At 41.4% G+C, this 14,395-nt stretch overlaps 2 protein-coding genes across 2 annotated transcripts; one reads left to right on the top strand and one right to left on the bottom strand.

Annotated features, from left to right (window-relative positions):
- Window positions 1–737: 737 nt before the first annotated feature.
- Window positions 738–2,750, top strand: LOC114366742 (nucleoside diphosphate kinase homolog 5-like; the record flags this gene model as incomplete). Its single annotated transcript, XM_028323703.1, has 3 exons — window positions 738–910; window positions 1,641–1,786; window positions 2,301–2,750. Coding segments are annotated over 3 exons (567 nt in total), but the record flags the coding sequence as incomplete, so codon positions are not given.
- A 1,255-nt stretch (window positions 2,751–4,005) lies between these two features.
- On the bottom strand, window positions 4,006–13,792 carry LOC114366743 (prosaposin-like). Its single transcript, XM_028323704.1, is given in 11 exon segments — window positions 4,006–4,426; window positions 4,882–5,025; window positions 5,749–5,888; window positions 7,088–7,280; window positions 8,509–8,639; window positions 9,362–9,503; window positions 10,815–10,976; window positions 11,510–11,647; window positions 12,665–12,799; window positions 13,635–13,660; window positions 13,663–13,792. Coding segments are annotated over 10 exon segments (1,299 nt in total). The 5' UTR covers window positions 13,754–13,792; the 3' UTR covers window positions 4,006–4,426; window positions 4,882–4,884.
- Window positions 13,793–14,395: the final 603 nt, after the last annotated feature.

The following is a 14,395-nucleotide window of genomic DNA, read 5'->3' as shown; positions in this document are numbered from 1 at the left end:
GTATCAAACAATGATACATGTCTTTTTCCATACTTCTTCACATCAGCCGCGATATCTTTTTAAATACTGGTGTGATTTAAATGAATTTGGTATCAATTTAAAGGTAAAAGTTTAATCTTTAAAATGGTGCCACTTTTTTTGTTACTAACAAATTCGTTAGTACACAAGATCGCGTGGAAACAACTTCATTAAGTGATTCCATAGTTTTGCTCGCGAGTGTACATATTTTGTTTTGTAACATTTTAGATATTTTCTAAAAACCGCAATAAACAAATTGGACATGTATGTGACAATTCAGAGGTATAATTTATTTATAGGTGATCAAAGAACACTAAAAAAATAATTTAACTGGAGTCCACTTTGATCATCTTGGTGATCAAAGCCAGGTGATCAAAGTGGAATAGACCATTAACCCCTATGAGAACTCTTTTGAGACTTGTAGTTTCTGAGACTTCGTGATGAGTGAGTGAGTCACTTAGTCATTCAATGACCTTTCTTTCTACTAAAATTATACGTACCTATAGTGATTATCATTAAAATCAAATAAGTAAGTACCTACCAACTACCAACCTAAGTAATTAAAATAAAGACCCTACCAAAAAATTAACAAATTACATACAGAAAATAAAAACGAAGTAATTCTTATCCTATTTAACTACAATCGCCAACGNCTCTTTATAATATTAGTGTAGATGTAGATATAATAGATGCTAATGTAGATATTATGATTATTCCAGAAGCGTATCGTCCGCCTTACTCCCGAGCAAGCGGCGGAGTTGTACAAGGGCCATTACGGACGCCATCACTTCCCACACCTCGTGGCCCACATGTCCAACGGGCCCATCATCGCTCTCGTGCTGGCCGCTAAGAACTGCATACAGAAGTGGCGGACGCTTATGGGCCCTGCTCGGTATGTATTCTTCTTTCTTGACGTCGTATCAATTAGGGCACAATACGAGCTACAACTTTATGTAACTTGTATACTATTCATGCTGAGTATGCATTCACAGTTGGAAAAACTATCTTTCGACCCTTGTAGAGTGCAACGCTCTGACAGGCGGTCTACCTAAGGCCTCAGCCTCGAACTTAGCGGGCAGCGGCGCGGGAGCGGCGGCGGGGCGGGAGCGGCGGCGGGGCGGGAGCGGCAGGATCTTATGCGTAAAATCAAATAGACCGGTTCTCGAAAACAGCGGCGCGGCAGCGGCGCCGGAGCGGGCAACGAGCGGGCAGCGCACTCCTTCTTTTGCCCACAATAAATCGAGCGTAAGGAATAAATTTGAATCGAAATAAAATTGTCGCCGTTGTTCAGACATTTCGTTCGCGAATAAAAACAAATATCTCGACAACACAACCCCGAACACAACACTTCGCCGCTAAAGCGCCGCGCGAGCTGCCCGCTTGTTTCGAGAACGGGTCTGCGTTGCCCGCCCCGCTCCCGCGCCGCCGCCGCCGCCGCCCCGCTGCCCGCTAAGTTCGAGGCTGAGGCCTTACACTCCCGGGCTAGCTAGAATGCATGCCGTGACTGACATTTTACCCATAAGCACATGTTAGCCCCACATTGGATGAAATAAGTCAAATCGTCGTCCAAAAGAAACCGGTTATGTACAGTTATGTACATAATATTTAATCTTCATTTTCAGTGTAGCAGAAGCTCAGGCATATTGGCCAGACAGCCTACGCGCGTGCTACGGTCGCCGCACGCAGTATGGCGATTATTTCAACGCGGTGCACGGCAGCGAGAACCACTCGGAGGCGCTGAGAGAGATACATTTCTTCTTTCCTAGCAGTAAGTGGAATCCCTTGGTACTTATTACTTATGAAACTACCTAGAAATGGTCAGATGATCCCAGATTCAAACACCTAATGGTGGAAAACAAATTGTACCTTGATGGATTCTCTGACATCTAAATTTTCACTGGACGGATTGGCCTGAGGCATGCAGGTAGATGTTATGACGTAGGCATCCGCTAAGAAAGGATTTTACGAAACTCCACCTCTAAATGGTAAAACGGGATTCACGCGTACGAAGTCGCGGGCGGCCGCTAGTTTATTCATATGCTCCTGATTGCGTGATATTACGATCGTCTCGGAAAAATACTTGTACTCTTTCAAGCATTTCAGTCTCTTTTCTTTTTTCTCATCACCTAATTCTTACATTATTGTCCCGAAACAGTAGTACAAGTAGCGTTAATGTATGTATAACATGTCCTACGCAGACATGTGTCCTACTGATATAGGATCTCATGGTTTCGCGGCGAAGGTGTGCTATAGGAGAAACTTAATTTTCTTCTTTATTCCAGTGATCGTGGGCCCAATAACCCGGCACTGGCAGGTAAACGACTACATCCAGAAGCACATCACACCAACCTTATTACCAGCTCTAACGGCACTAGCTCATGAGAAGCCGGCTGAGCCGGTGCTGTGGCTGGCTGAATACTTGCGCCGGCACAACCCCAACGAACCGGAGCTGGCACCGCAGCCGCCCGGTCAGCGCGAGGAGCGGCGGTGTCATACGCCGCTCCCGTCTGAGGAGTCATTGCTCAACTGAAGATAGTTTGAAATCAATAGAAAGAGAGAGAGATGTGCATTTAATCACACGCCCTTTCTACCATAAGAGTCGCACAAAGAAATCTATAGAAAGAAAGATATTAGATCTAATACGAACGAGTGAGCCTGGACGCGTGGTTGGGGTGTACTCGTCTGTCCAAATAGAACACAATAGATTGGCTCGATTAAACGATTTAGTAACCTACTCGACTACCTACATTTTTGGTGTTCAGACACATTACGATCCGCAGCCGCTCGGACATAGGGAGGAGGCGTTGTCACATGCCGCTGCCATCTGAAGAGTCGCTACTGAGCTGAAGATACCTTACTACTACTACTACCGACTACTGAAGATGGCTTAATATCGAAGAAGCTATAGTAGACCCAACTCTGTTCATTATTCTTAGCTTTACCTACTTGATTGATTAGTTCAGTTGCCATCTGAAGAATCACTCCTCAACTGAAGAAGGCTTGAAATCAATAGAGAGAGCTACGGTAGATCATCTCTCTTCAGTAACCTTTTTGTAAAGCTTGATGTCAATATAGAGAGCTATGTGCATCTAGTCACACGCCCTTTCCGCTTCAAGAGTCACCCGCAGAAATCTATACCTATAAGATTAGATCCAGTACCGTTCAGTGAAGTTGAAGCACATCGCCGAGCCTACTGCCAGCTCTATCCTTGTTCGCACCAGTCGAGTAATTTAGTAGAACGTGTCGGAACACAGGTTACTATACAGGATGTTAGGTAAATGGGTATATGAGCCGACACTAGCCCATATTAACATGGTCATATAAATGGTATGGTGAGGTCAGAAAATTGATATCTTCATTTTAATTATTTTTATTTTCATACAAATCGGATTTTATAAAATTTATTTTGTATGAAAATTAAAAAAAAATAAAATGATGACATCAAATTTCTGACTTCACCATACCATTTATATATGACCATGTTAACATGGGCTAGTGTCGGCTCATATACCCATTTACCTAACACCCTGTATTAACCCGAAGGAGCCGGAGCTGGCACGATAAATATTGAATACTATCGTTAATCACGAGCTGCTGTCCTGGAGGAATAAGCTTCCCAATCCATTTTGATTGCTGGTAAATAAAGAGATTATTGCAATCTGTAAAATAATGCTGCATTCTTTTTAGCATCTGCCACTTTAAAATGCCAATGTCTTTTTAGCGGGGACGTAATCATGTAAATATTTATTTTTCAAGTAACTATCTTGTTATTTCTATAATGTAAAATAATTCTTGTGAATAAAATAGTCAATTTATTTTTGAACATTTTTTATACATTTCAGAATTTAGTTAAACATCGTTGTCGCATATTGCAATGGGGCGTACTATGAAATAAAACACGAATGATACTTTTCCAAACTTTACTTTTTATATAGAAACAGTTTACAAATGACTTATCACAGGCTAGCGTGAGTTAATTACATTTCGCAATAAAATATTGTTAGCTATAATCTGCGGTTATTCATATTATTACGATATGACATTATAATGTATTATGAGCCAACTTTACGTTAAGATGATATTATTTTAACTTGATGAAGCTATTATTGTACGCATAAAACATAAGTACACTTTTGGATTTAAAAATTTACACACATTTTATAAAAATAGGGGCTAATTGAATTTTAGTCTCCAATAAATCCACGATTAATAAAAAAATACTTAGCGTAAAATAAGGAAACTACGAAAAAGAAAGTACATGAAAGAAAAAGTCACAATACTTCTCTTGAAACAAACCAAACTTAATTCTACATGGTTTTGGTAAAAAAATCATGACTTACATAATAATATTAAAATGGAGATTACTAATGCGGCTACAATCTCACGAAGATTGTTCGACCTGCTTATCCTGAAACAATAGATAAATAATGTAAACATTAGACTGGCAACATTATTTTGTCAGACATTGTAAGGTTGTCAAAAATATTGCCGTATGTATGGTGGTGGTATGAGTCAAAATCCTAGGTTACACTATGAGCCTTAGGGAAAATTGAACCATTTATGACATATTTAGACTTTTATTTTGTATGAAAATATCATTTAGAAAGTGTTTAGTCGTCTGGGGCACTGCATCTAAATGAGTCAAATAAATGTGCCCTGTTTAGTAATTGAAGTTGTCTCCTTATGATTTTTCCAAAGGGTACTTTTCCCAAGTTTCGTTTGTTAGCAGGCAGTGCCACTGTAGGGAGTCACTTGGACCTTATCTACTCTGTGACATGATTAATCACGTGACATAATAACCTAACTGAATCTGAACAGTTGTAGCACAGACGCGTTAAGAATATTATCATCACACAAACTTACCAATCAATGGTTGCCCTTATGCATATCGACGACGAAGGCCTCCGAAGCGCTGCAGAGCCCGATCTTTTGGCACACACCCTTGACGCCCATGGTTTCGATCAGGTGGATCACGCTGTCTCCGTATATCTCCATCATGGTGTGGCACTGGTGGAATAAAACACTATTAATGGAGTCCTGTCTTTATACAAGCAACACACATAACAGCGCGTGTTATGTCCTACACAATCAACAAAGACATGTCAACATTCAACAAAATTGTCTACATAAAACATTGTTTCATTACACATTTTTGTTTGCGTCAACAATGTTTTTGCTTTCTATGCTCGGTGGAAAGCACGTACACAATATTCCGCGGGGGTCGAGGGGCAGGGTACTGTCACGTTATCTGTCATTTTGACAACTCGTTAACTCGCTGGACACATTATAGTTCCAAAATACTGAACTGTCCTATGCATGACATTGACAGTGGGGCGCCACCGTCAATACCGGATCGCTGATTCCGATATTTTTGCCATGTTGGAAACCATATAGTTGAACGATGGTAGCGCCCCCCTGTCATTGAGTTTGGTGGGACAATTCAGCGTGGGTCATCTATACACAAAATTCCGCGGGGGTCGAGGGGCGTCATCTGTCATTTTGACAACTCGTTAACTCGCTGGACACATTAGTTTTGTTTTGCGCTATGATTTTTTGTTTGTTTGTCTACACAAGCCACGAGAGATATGATGAGGTATAGACGCTTCTAAAGAAACATTTTTCAGAAAAAAATCTGTGTTTTTGTTAAATGATTTCAAAAAACTTGCGCTGGAGAGTCAAAGCCACTCTTTGTCCACCTGTAAGCAATTTGTTAGTTAGTATTCAACTTACCCTGTCGTAGTACTTGGCCGGCAGCAGGGCGCAGGACTTCTCGACGATGTGCACGATGTTGCGGTCCACTTTATCGTTGTTGAGCACTTTCTTGACGGCCAACACCACCGTCTCGCATACGGCGCAGTCCAGGATCTCTTCTGCTGGGAAACAGACGCTTTTTTAGTTTCAAAGTCTATTATTACCATCATCAGGTCATTTAGTCTCCACGACAGGAGGACGACTTTCTAATTGATCAGAGGCAAATGGAGGATTTGGCCTACGCTCCCCATGCTGGCATTACGGGCTGGGGAGACTTGTTGTTCTCAATTTCTCTCTTAGACGCATCGGGAAGAGTAGAGGTAGACCTATTCTACACTGCAGGAACCACCATACTCTACCCATATCTTTAGCTTAATAATGAGTACTTTTTCCGTTGGTCGTACCTTTAATCAAATCGAGTGCTATAATCTGAGGGTCACACAGTTTCAGCTAATGACACACTTGGCCTGCTAGATGGGAAAATCTGACGTTCGCATAGTTCTCCCTTAGTCACTTCTCGAAGAAAAGGAGCGTTCCTATTCTACTCTGCAAGAACCACCAATCTATCCATCTATTTAAAAGACTAATTCTTCAGTTGGTCTTACCTCTGATGCCTTCGAGCGCCACGATCTGAGGGTCGCAGAGCTTCAGCTAACACCTGGCCTAACTGGATTAGGAGTTTTGGCGTTCCCTTAGTCACCTCTTGAAGAGAAGGGGCTGTCTTATTCTACTCGGCAAGAACCACCAATCTATCCATCTCTTTAAAGGACTAATTCTTCAGTTGGTCTTACCTCTAATGCCTTCGAGCGCCATGATCGCAGAGCTTGAGCTAATAGCACACTTGGCCTGGATTAGGAGTTTTGGCGTTCCTTTAGTCACCTCTTAAAGAGAAGGGGCTGTCATATTCTACTCCGCAAGAACCACCAATCTATCCATTTCTTTAAAGGACTAATTCTTCAGTTGGTCTTACCTCTGATGCCGTCGAGCGCCATGATCTGAGGGTCCCACCTGATTGGATTAGGTCTGGCGTTCGCATATTTCTCCCTTAGTCACCTCTTGAAGGGCGTTCCTGTTCACCACCAATCTATCTCTTTAATAAGGACTAATTCTTCAGTTGGTCTTACCTCTGATGCCATCCAGTGCTATGATCTGCGGGTCGCACAGCTTGAGCATTAGCTCATGATATTAATCACACTTGGCCTGACTGGATTAGGAGTTTTGGCGTTCCTTTAGTCACCTCTTCCTGTCACCCTTAGTTCCTGTTCTACTCTGCAAGAACCACCAATCTATCCATCTCTAATAATTCTGTTAGTCTTACCTCTGATTCCATCCAGTGCTATGATCTGCGGGTCGCAGAGCTTGAGCTGCTGGCACACCTGGTCGGGTTCGAGCTCCTGGGCCAGCAGGCTGATGACGAGGTCGGCGTATTTCTCCACGAACTGGTCGCACTCGGCGCGCACCGACTTGGGCATGTGGCGGCACACGCCGTGAACTATCTTCTTGATTTCATCCTGTTGCAGAATGCATTGAATAGTACAAGCTTTGCTTAGTTTGGGACTAGAAGCGCAGTGTAAAATGTCTAAGGATATTTATTTATTTATTATTTTATTTGACACTAAAGCCCGGTCTGTGAGCACGTAGAATTTTGTCCAATGACCCCAAGCTACCCATCCTTATCGCGACTGTGCGACGGGCGCCCGCAGGCAGTGAGTGTGCGAGCGCGACAGCAACATAATTACGCGCGATAAGGATGGGTAGCTTGGGGTCATTGGACAAAATTCTAGCTAGCTATTCTCTGCTCATAGACCAGACTATAGTAATCAACAATTCCAAGAGACGACTTTTTTGAAGCAATTTTAGCCCTCGAAAGCGAATTAATTGTTTCAATTAGCTTTGAAATCAATAAGAGTAGGCGCACACCGTTGATTTTTCGTCGGAAGATAGTTTAGTCGGGCAGTTGATCAGTATGGGCATGTATGGGAGTGCGCACACTGCGCCGATTCGATTTGGGCGATTCTTCATACAAATTAAAATCGGGCACAACTATCGGCCAACTAAAAATCAATGGTGTGCGCCTACTCTAATACAAATTTTCTTTTAACATTACATAGTGTTATCACAACTTTGTATTTACACTAAAAATAAAATATGCATGCGAAAAGACGTATTCGCCGGCGTCGTGACGTATATTTTATCGAAGTTACGTTAATACGTGGTGAAGTGTTCGTTTGTCGGTGCTGTACGGACGACGACAGCTTATTAGTGGCACGTCATGTAGCTGTAATTGCTACATTTTTTGGCAAAATTAAACCTGCAGAGCAGTCTGCTATACTATCAACTTTACTACATCATAAACCTAAATAGCTTGAAGATTTATTTCAATACTCGCGTTGACGGAAAGCAACCTTATTCCTTGGTAATTGGTAATACAGTACAAATCAAATCAAATTTCTTTATTTTCGTAATTCCAGGTAGGGTAAACTGCCTGTCATTGGATACTTAAGAAAGTTATTGGACAGTTATTTACCGAATTAAAAATAGCATTTCTATTTCAATAACTGAGAGATTCCGACTGATGGAGATAAAAGGGCGTTTTTTTAAGGAATATTCATTGTATTTGAACGAATATTCATTTAAAGAAAATTCAACGGTTGTTTTGTCCAATGACTGTTGGTTTACCCTACATAAGTGGTCTTACATAGATTTGGTAGGTTTCACTGAAATTTATTGTAAACTCACCTCGTTGTGTTTATCCTTGATCTGCTCGTCGATCTCCTTCATGACGAACTCGCAGACGACACACACGGTCTTCTGCGACACCTTGTTGATGGGCCGACCGTTTACGGTGTCGTCGGGAATTTCGTTCGTTTCTGTTCAAATGTTACAATATAATTGATTCAATTGATTTATTTAAATTCTCGTAGAAGTGTTATGACAAAAATAAGCTTGAGAATTGCATTGCATTGTTTATTTATGGATTTTAAAACGTAAATTCCAAGAGCCACTAAAAATGAAATAAGTCTTAATTTCATTCGTTTCTGTTCGAATGTTACAATATAAATACCTAATTCAATTAATTTATTTAAATTCTCGTAGAAGTGATAACACTGCCATAAGGCAAAAATAAGCTTGAGAATTGCATTGCATTGTTTATTTATGGATTTTAAAACGTAAATTCTAAGAGCCACTAAAAATGAAATAAGTCTTGGCGTGTATGTAATCTGGTGGCTATTCAGTGGCTTTCATAACCGCTGGTAGCCATTACTTTGTGTACATGTTCCCAGTTTGGTTAGGACATTACCTAAAGGTTTTAAGTAACACATTTTTTTGGAAAAAAATCTGGCCCCATAATTATTATTTTTACTTGTGTATGGTTGCGGTGACTTCAATTATTACAAACACTAGAATAAGAAAAAGCAACGTCATAGTGGGTAAAGTGGTGGCCATATAGTAACTTTAACTTGTCAATGTATGTATATTTATTACTCTTTCACGCCAAATTACTCAACAGATTTTTATAACCATATGTGACAAACTAAATTTTACGCGAGCGAAGCCGTTGGCAAAAGCTAATTGTTAAATAATAACTTACCGATATCGCCATTCACGAGCATGTGTGCGGGTAGCATAGACTTCTTCCTGTTGTTCCTGTCGGCATTCAGTTGCGGATTGTCGTGGAATTTGTCGATGCTCGAGTGAGTGATCTTTAATGGATCGGTTTTAATCGATGTGTCCTTCAGAAGAAATAAAAAATAGTAGATAAATACATATTTTTTGGGGAACCACTCTGATATTGTTACTGATATTGCAAAGATTATGTGAGTCGTAGGCCCGCTCGAATTCCACCAAAGCGGAACGGGGCGGATAAATGTTTTGAATAACCAATCAGATTTCATTCTACAACAATGCTTGAAATCTGATTGGTTGGAACGCCTAGGTGGAAACCGGGTCTTAGGCGTGATAATTCGTTCCATTAATCTAGGGGTTAAAAAATTAAACTAGGGGTTTTGTGGGTTTATTTTTGACACATAGTTCTAGGATGACTGATAAAACTTGTTTTGTTATAAGATTTTTCTAGTCCATAATTTAATCCAACTTAAATCTCAGTACTTTATTTAGTATAAAGTACGACCAGGCCTGTTCATCTCCGCGAGTTTACATCGAAAACAAAACACGCACGATGGCCCACCTACAGGACACTATTCGACAAGGCCTCACATACGAGCGAACATTGACTCACGCACGCGTATTCTTGGGTATGATGGAAGAAAATAAAGAAAATGGTGTACTAAATACTGTGCAGTATTTAACTGCCTAAATAATAATAAAAACACAGAATGTACTTTTTTAAGTTGTCTCAAGACACTGAGAGGTAAATAAGTAGTTAATATTATTCATGATAATTCATGCTAAATCATGTATTTCCTCCGCCATTTTCCGCAGTTTGGCACCTCACGTCACATCATTTTACCGAAGTCAGCCCTATAGCTTCGGCGCAGTGCCGATCACTGACGTTTGTCAACAAAATGGTGCTTGACTCTTGAGACAGGCTAATTTACACCATATTGTTAATGACATTGAGCATATTTTTTTTAAATACCTTCGCGAAGTAAAACTTCTGTACGTAGTACTTATTATTATTCTGTTGTACGACCAACTAGCAGCGATACAAAAGGTCGATACGACTGTCGAATTGACAATATATTTTGTCTCTTCCCATCTTGTGTATTTGTCGTAATGTCTCGTTCTCCCGCCAAAATATGTCAAAGTCAGACGGGTTCACCCATGACATTGGGTTTGTTTACATTTGGTATCGCTTCTCGTTGGCCGTACTTTACGTTTTATTGTTGTAATTTCTAAACGCAAATACAATTTTTTTTTTGACATCTGTCACTTGCTGTTTCCGGTCTCTCTGTCTGTAAGGCTGTCTAGTGTCTGTAGTTCCTGTGTAAATCTATTAAAATCTCTGTTATTCTTTTATCATTTTTCAATTAACACCTATAACCCATCATTTATAATAAGAAATCTAGCTTAGCTTGTCTTACCGTGCACAGCTTAAGGTAGACGCAGACTTCTTGAGCGTCCATGTTAGCGACCAGCATCTCCACCAGTTGGTTGGTGTAAGCATCCACGAAGTCCACGCACTCAGTTTGAAGTTTGGTTGACAGGTGGGTGCAGAGATTGTCTAGAGCGTGGCGGATGTTCTCCTGTGGGATAAAGCCATAATACAGGATGAGCTTACATCATCATTTCAGCCACAGGACGTCCACTGCTGAACACAGGCCTCCCCCAATGACTTCCATACCGCCCGGTTGGTAGCGGCTTGCATACAGCGCCTTCCTGCTACTTTTATGAGGTCGTCAGTCCACCTTGCGGGTGAACTCTTGAGCTTGATAAGCTTCCAAGTTTTGTAAAAATTAGCCAATATTATTTGCGTACGGCAGAGTTAAATAGAACTACGCCCACTATTCCCGTGAATGTCGTAAGGGGCGAACATTAGGCATCGCAACCCGTTTGAACAGCTTGAGAAAAGTAGGCCATGTCTTTAATTTTTCTCTGATAAATTGGAGTCCCTCCACTCATTGCTTTTACTACGGCATCTTTATTTTTTCTTAAAGGACCATAAGATCGTAAACTCGTAACATGAAGATACGTTAAAGAAAGACGTATCTTTCGAATTTAAATTGAAGTAGGATTCTATGACAACTTTTTGCTTCGAGGAGTTTTGTTTTCTACCAACCTCAGTGCGGTTGTTCTTCAGCATGGTCTCGAGTTGTTCGACAGCGAACAGGCACAGCGGGCAGTTGGACTTCTCAAAGTTGATGGACACTTTCCTCACTTCTTGAGTCTGTTCGCACAGGCCCAGCGCTGGGCATACCTGCATTAATAACATGGTTAACAAAGGATCACAGCAATGTTCACAGAGATAGGAAACTTCTTAGATAGAAAAACAGGATAATTAATTATTACGTCTTTAAATTTAAACCATATGTATAAGCCGACTCAATAATCAATGACCCGTCCGAGTCATTGATTTAGTTTCAAAGTAACAGCAGCTTGAAAACTGTCAGTCGTAGGTATTTAATTTAAAAAAAATCTAAGATAGCGATCTAAGTGACTTTTTTAATAGCAGAGGCGACCGGTTTCGATCTACTATGATTGCCGTTAAGTCACAATTTACCAAAAAATCCTGCATCTAGTAAATTAATAGTGTGGTTGTCTTCGCTGACATTCGGAGCCAATAAAACTCAGGTTTGATGAATATTTCGTATTATTTGAAAATGTATTACAATAGTGCGTATCGCGCGGCGACTGGAAGGTAAGTGATTTTGACAGTACAAAATAGAATGAAGTTTAAAAACGCCTGCGACAAAGCAATAGCAAACAATTACATGTATTAGAAATTACGATTTAGTTAGGAAAGGAAGTTAAGTGATTATTTAATTATAAGTTATGCAATTATTATTATTATTATTGGTTTTGGGCCTTCATTTGCACCAGCTCGACCAGGTTTGATCTATTGTGGCAGCCCTTGTCTTTAGAGTTCACTGCTTAGTCCCGTTGAGTCTATAAATTTCCAGATTCTTTGGAGCGTGATATCTGCTATCTCATCCGGGTGCATAATGTGTCGCCCTAGATGGATACTTCTTTTGCTCATAAGCGGGAAGCATGAGCAAAGAACATGCATGGCCGTTTCTTCTTCTGTATGGCAGAATCTGCACAGAGTTTCCTCGGTCATGGTATCATCAAGTTATGCAATTAAGTATTAGAGACGCTTGATAGACGGATTGAGCCGCAACAGTGGTATATTTAGGGCCATAGCAAATCTAAGTGACAATAATTACCTCCTAGTTCCACTCTTAGCTTGAGATCTATTAAAAAAAATAACACTCACACTAGCCGGGTCAATCTCTTGCACCAGCAGAGCGATGACGGCGGGTCCGTAGTTGGTGACGAAGGTGCGGCATTCCCCATCGATGGACTTCGGCAAGCGGTCGCACGCCTTGTTCACTGCTTCCTTGATCTCATCCTATAAAATTAAAGAAATAGTTTTTAGAAGTGTTCGTTAGGGTCATTGTTCGTTTATGCTAGTCGTGTCATTTTGAATTTAGAGAGGTATTTTTCATCACTGTTGGTTCTTAGGCCAACAATATTTATGGACGAAGACCAATATCCTTTCTTTACCAATTGATACAACTACATACTATTGTTCCAGTTGCGTTATCGAATATTATTATTTTTAGTACGTTTCGTTTACGTTCTATTGACACCACAAGATACAAGTTTTGGAAGAGGACGAGTTGTTTACATCTATTTCGTTACTAGATAGCAAGGTTCTGAAATGGAGGCTACGTACCGGAAAACGCAGTGTAGGACGTCCGTCCACAAAGTGTATCAACGACCTCATAAAGGTAGCAGAAAGGCGCGCTGGATATGGACCACTAATGCCCGTTTTCACCATCAATCCCTAATTTTTAAGTGACCCCTTTGAAAACAAATTTCCTGTTACGTGTTACCATAGGGGTCACTTAAAAATTAGGGATTGATGGCGAAAACGGGCATAAATCAATGAGGGAGGCCTATGTTCAGCAGTGGACGTCCTGTGGCTGAAATGATGATTATATCTCACCTGAAGAAAGCTTAAGTGGCAATGGGCAGGGCACATAGTACGCAGTACTGACGGCCGATGGGGTAGCAAGGTTCTGGAGTGGAGGCCACGTACCAGCAAACGCACCGTGGGACTTTCATTTACGAATCAGGAAGGCGCTAGATGCAGGCTGCTACCATTCGAGAGATGTGGAAATCATTGGGGGAGGCCTATGTTCAGCAGTGGACGTCCTGTGGCTGAAATGATGATGTCTCACCTCAGTCCTAGAGTCGCTTAGCTCCNGAAGTACTGGCAGAAGGAGCAGCCGGCCTTGCTCTGAGGCATCCTCACGAACATGCGGTCCAGTGTCAGCGGCGGCAGGTCTTCCGTGTCCATTATGCGGACGTTCTCTTGCTTGTACTCACCTGATTACTACATTATTATATCTCACCTGAAGCAAGCTGAAGTGGCAATGGGCAGGGCACATAGTACGCAGAACTGACGGCCGATGGGGCAGCAAGGTTCTGGAGCGGAGGTCACGTACCAGAAAACGCAGCGTAGAACGTCCATCCACAAAGTGCTTCAACGACCTCATAAAGGTAGCAGAAAGGCGCGTTGGATATAGACCACTAATGCCCGTTTTCACCATCAATCCCAAATTTTTAAGTGACCACTTTGAAAACAAATTTCCTGTATGTGTTACCTTACCATAGGGGTCACTTAAAAATTAGGGATTGATGGTGAAAACGGGCATAAATCAATGAGGGAGGCCTATGTACAGCAGTGGACGTCCTATGACTGAAATGAAGTGGCAATGGGCAGGGCACATAGTACGCAGTACTGACGGCCGATGGGGCAGCAAGGTTCTGGAGTGGAGGCCACGTACCACCAGAAAGCGCAGCATAGGACGTCCATCCACAAAGTGGATCAACGACCTCATAAAGGTAGCAGGAAGGCCTATGTTCAGCAGTGGGTGTCCTGTGGTTAAAATGATGATGATGATGATATCTCACCTCAGTCCTAGAGTCACTGAGTTCG

Source organism: Ostrinia furnacalis, unplaced genomic scaffold (genome assembly GCF_004193835.3).
Source record: "Ostrinia furnacalis isolate ACB-3 unplaced genomic scaffold, ASM419383v2 OfSCF0680, whole genome shotgun sequence".
Taxonomy (NCBI): domain Eukaryota; kingdom Metazoa; phylum Arthropoda; class Insecta; order Lepidoptera; family Crambidae; genus Ostrinia; species Ostrinia furnacalis.
This window is presented reverse-complemented; position numbering and strand designations above follow the sequence as displayed.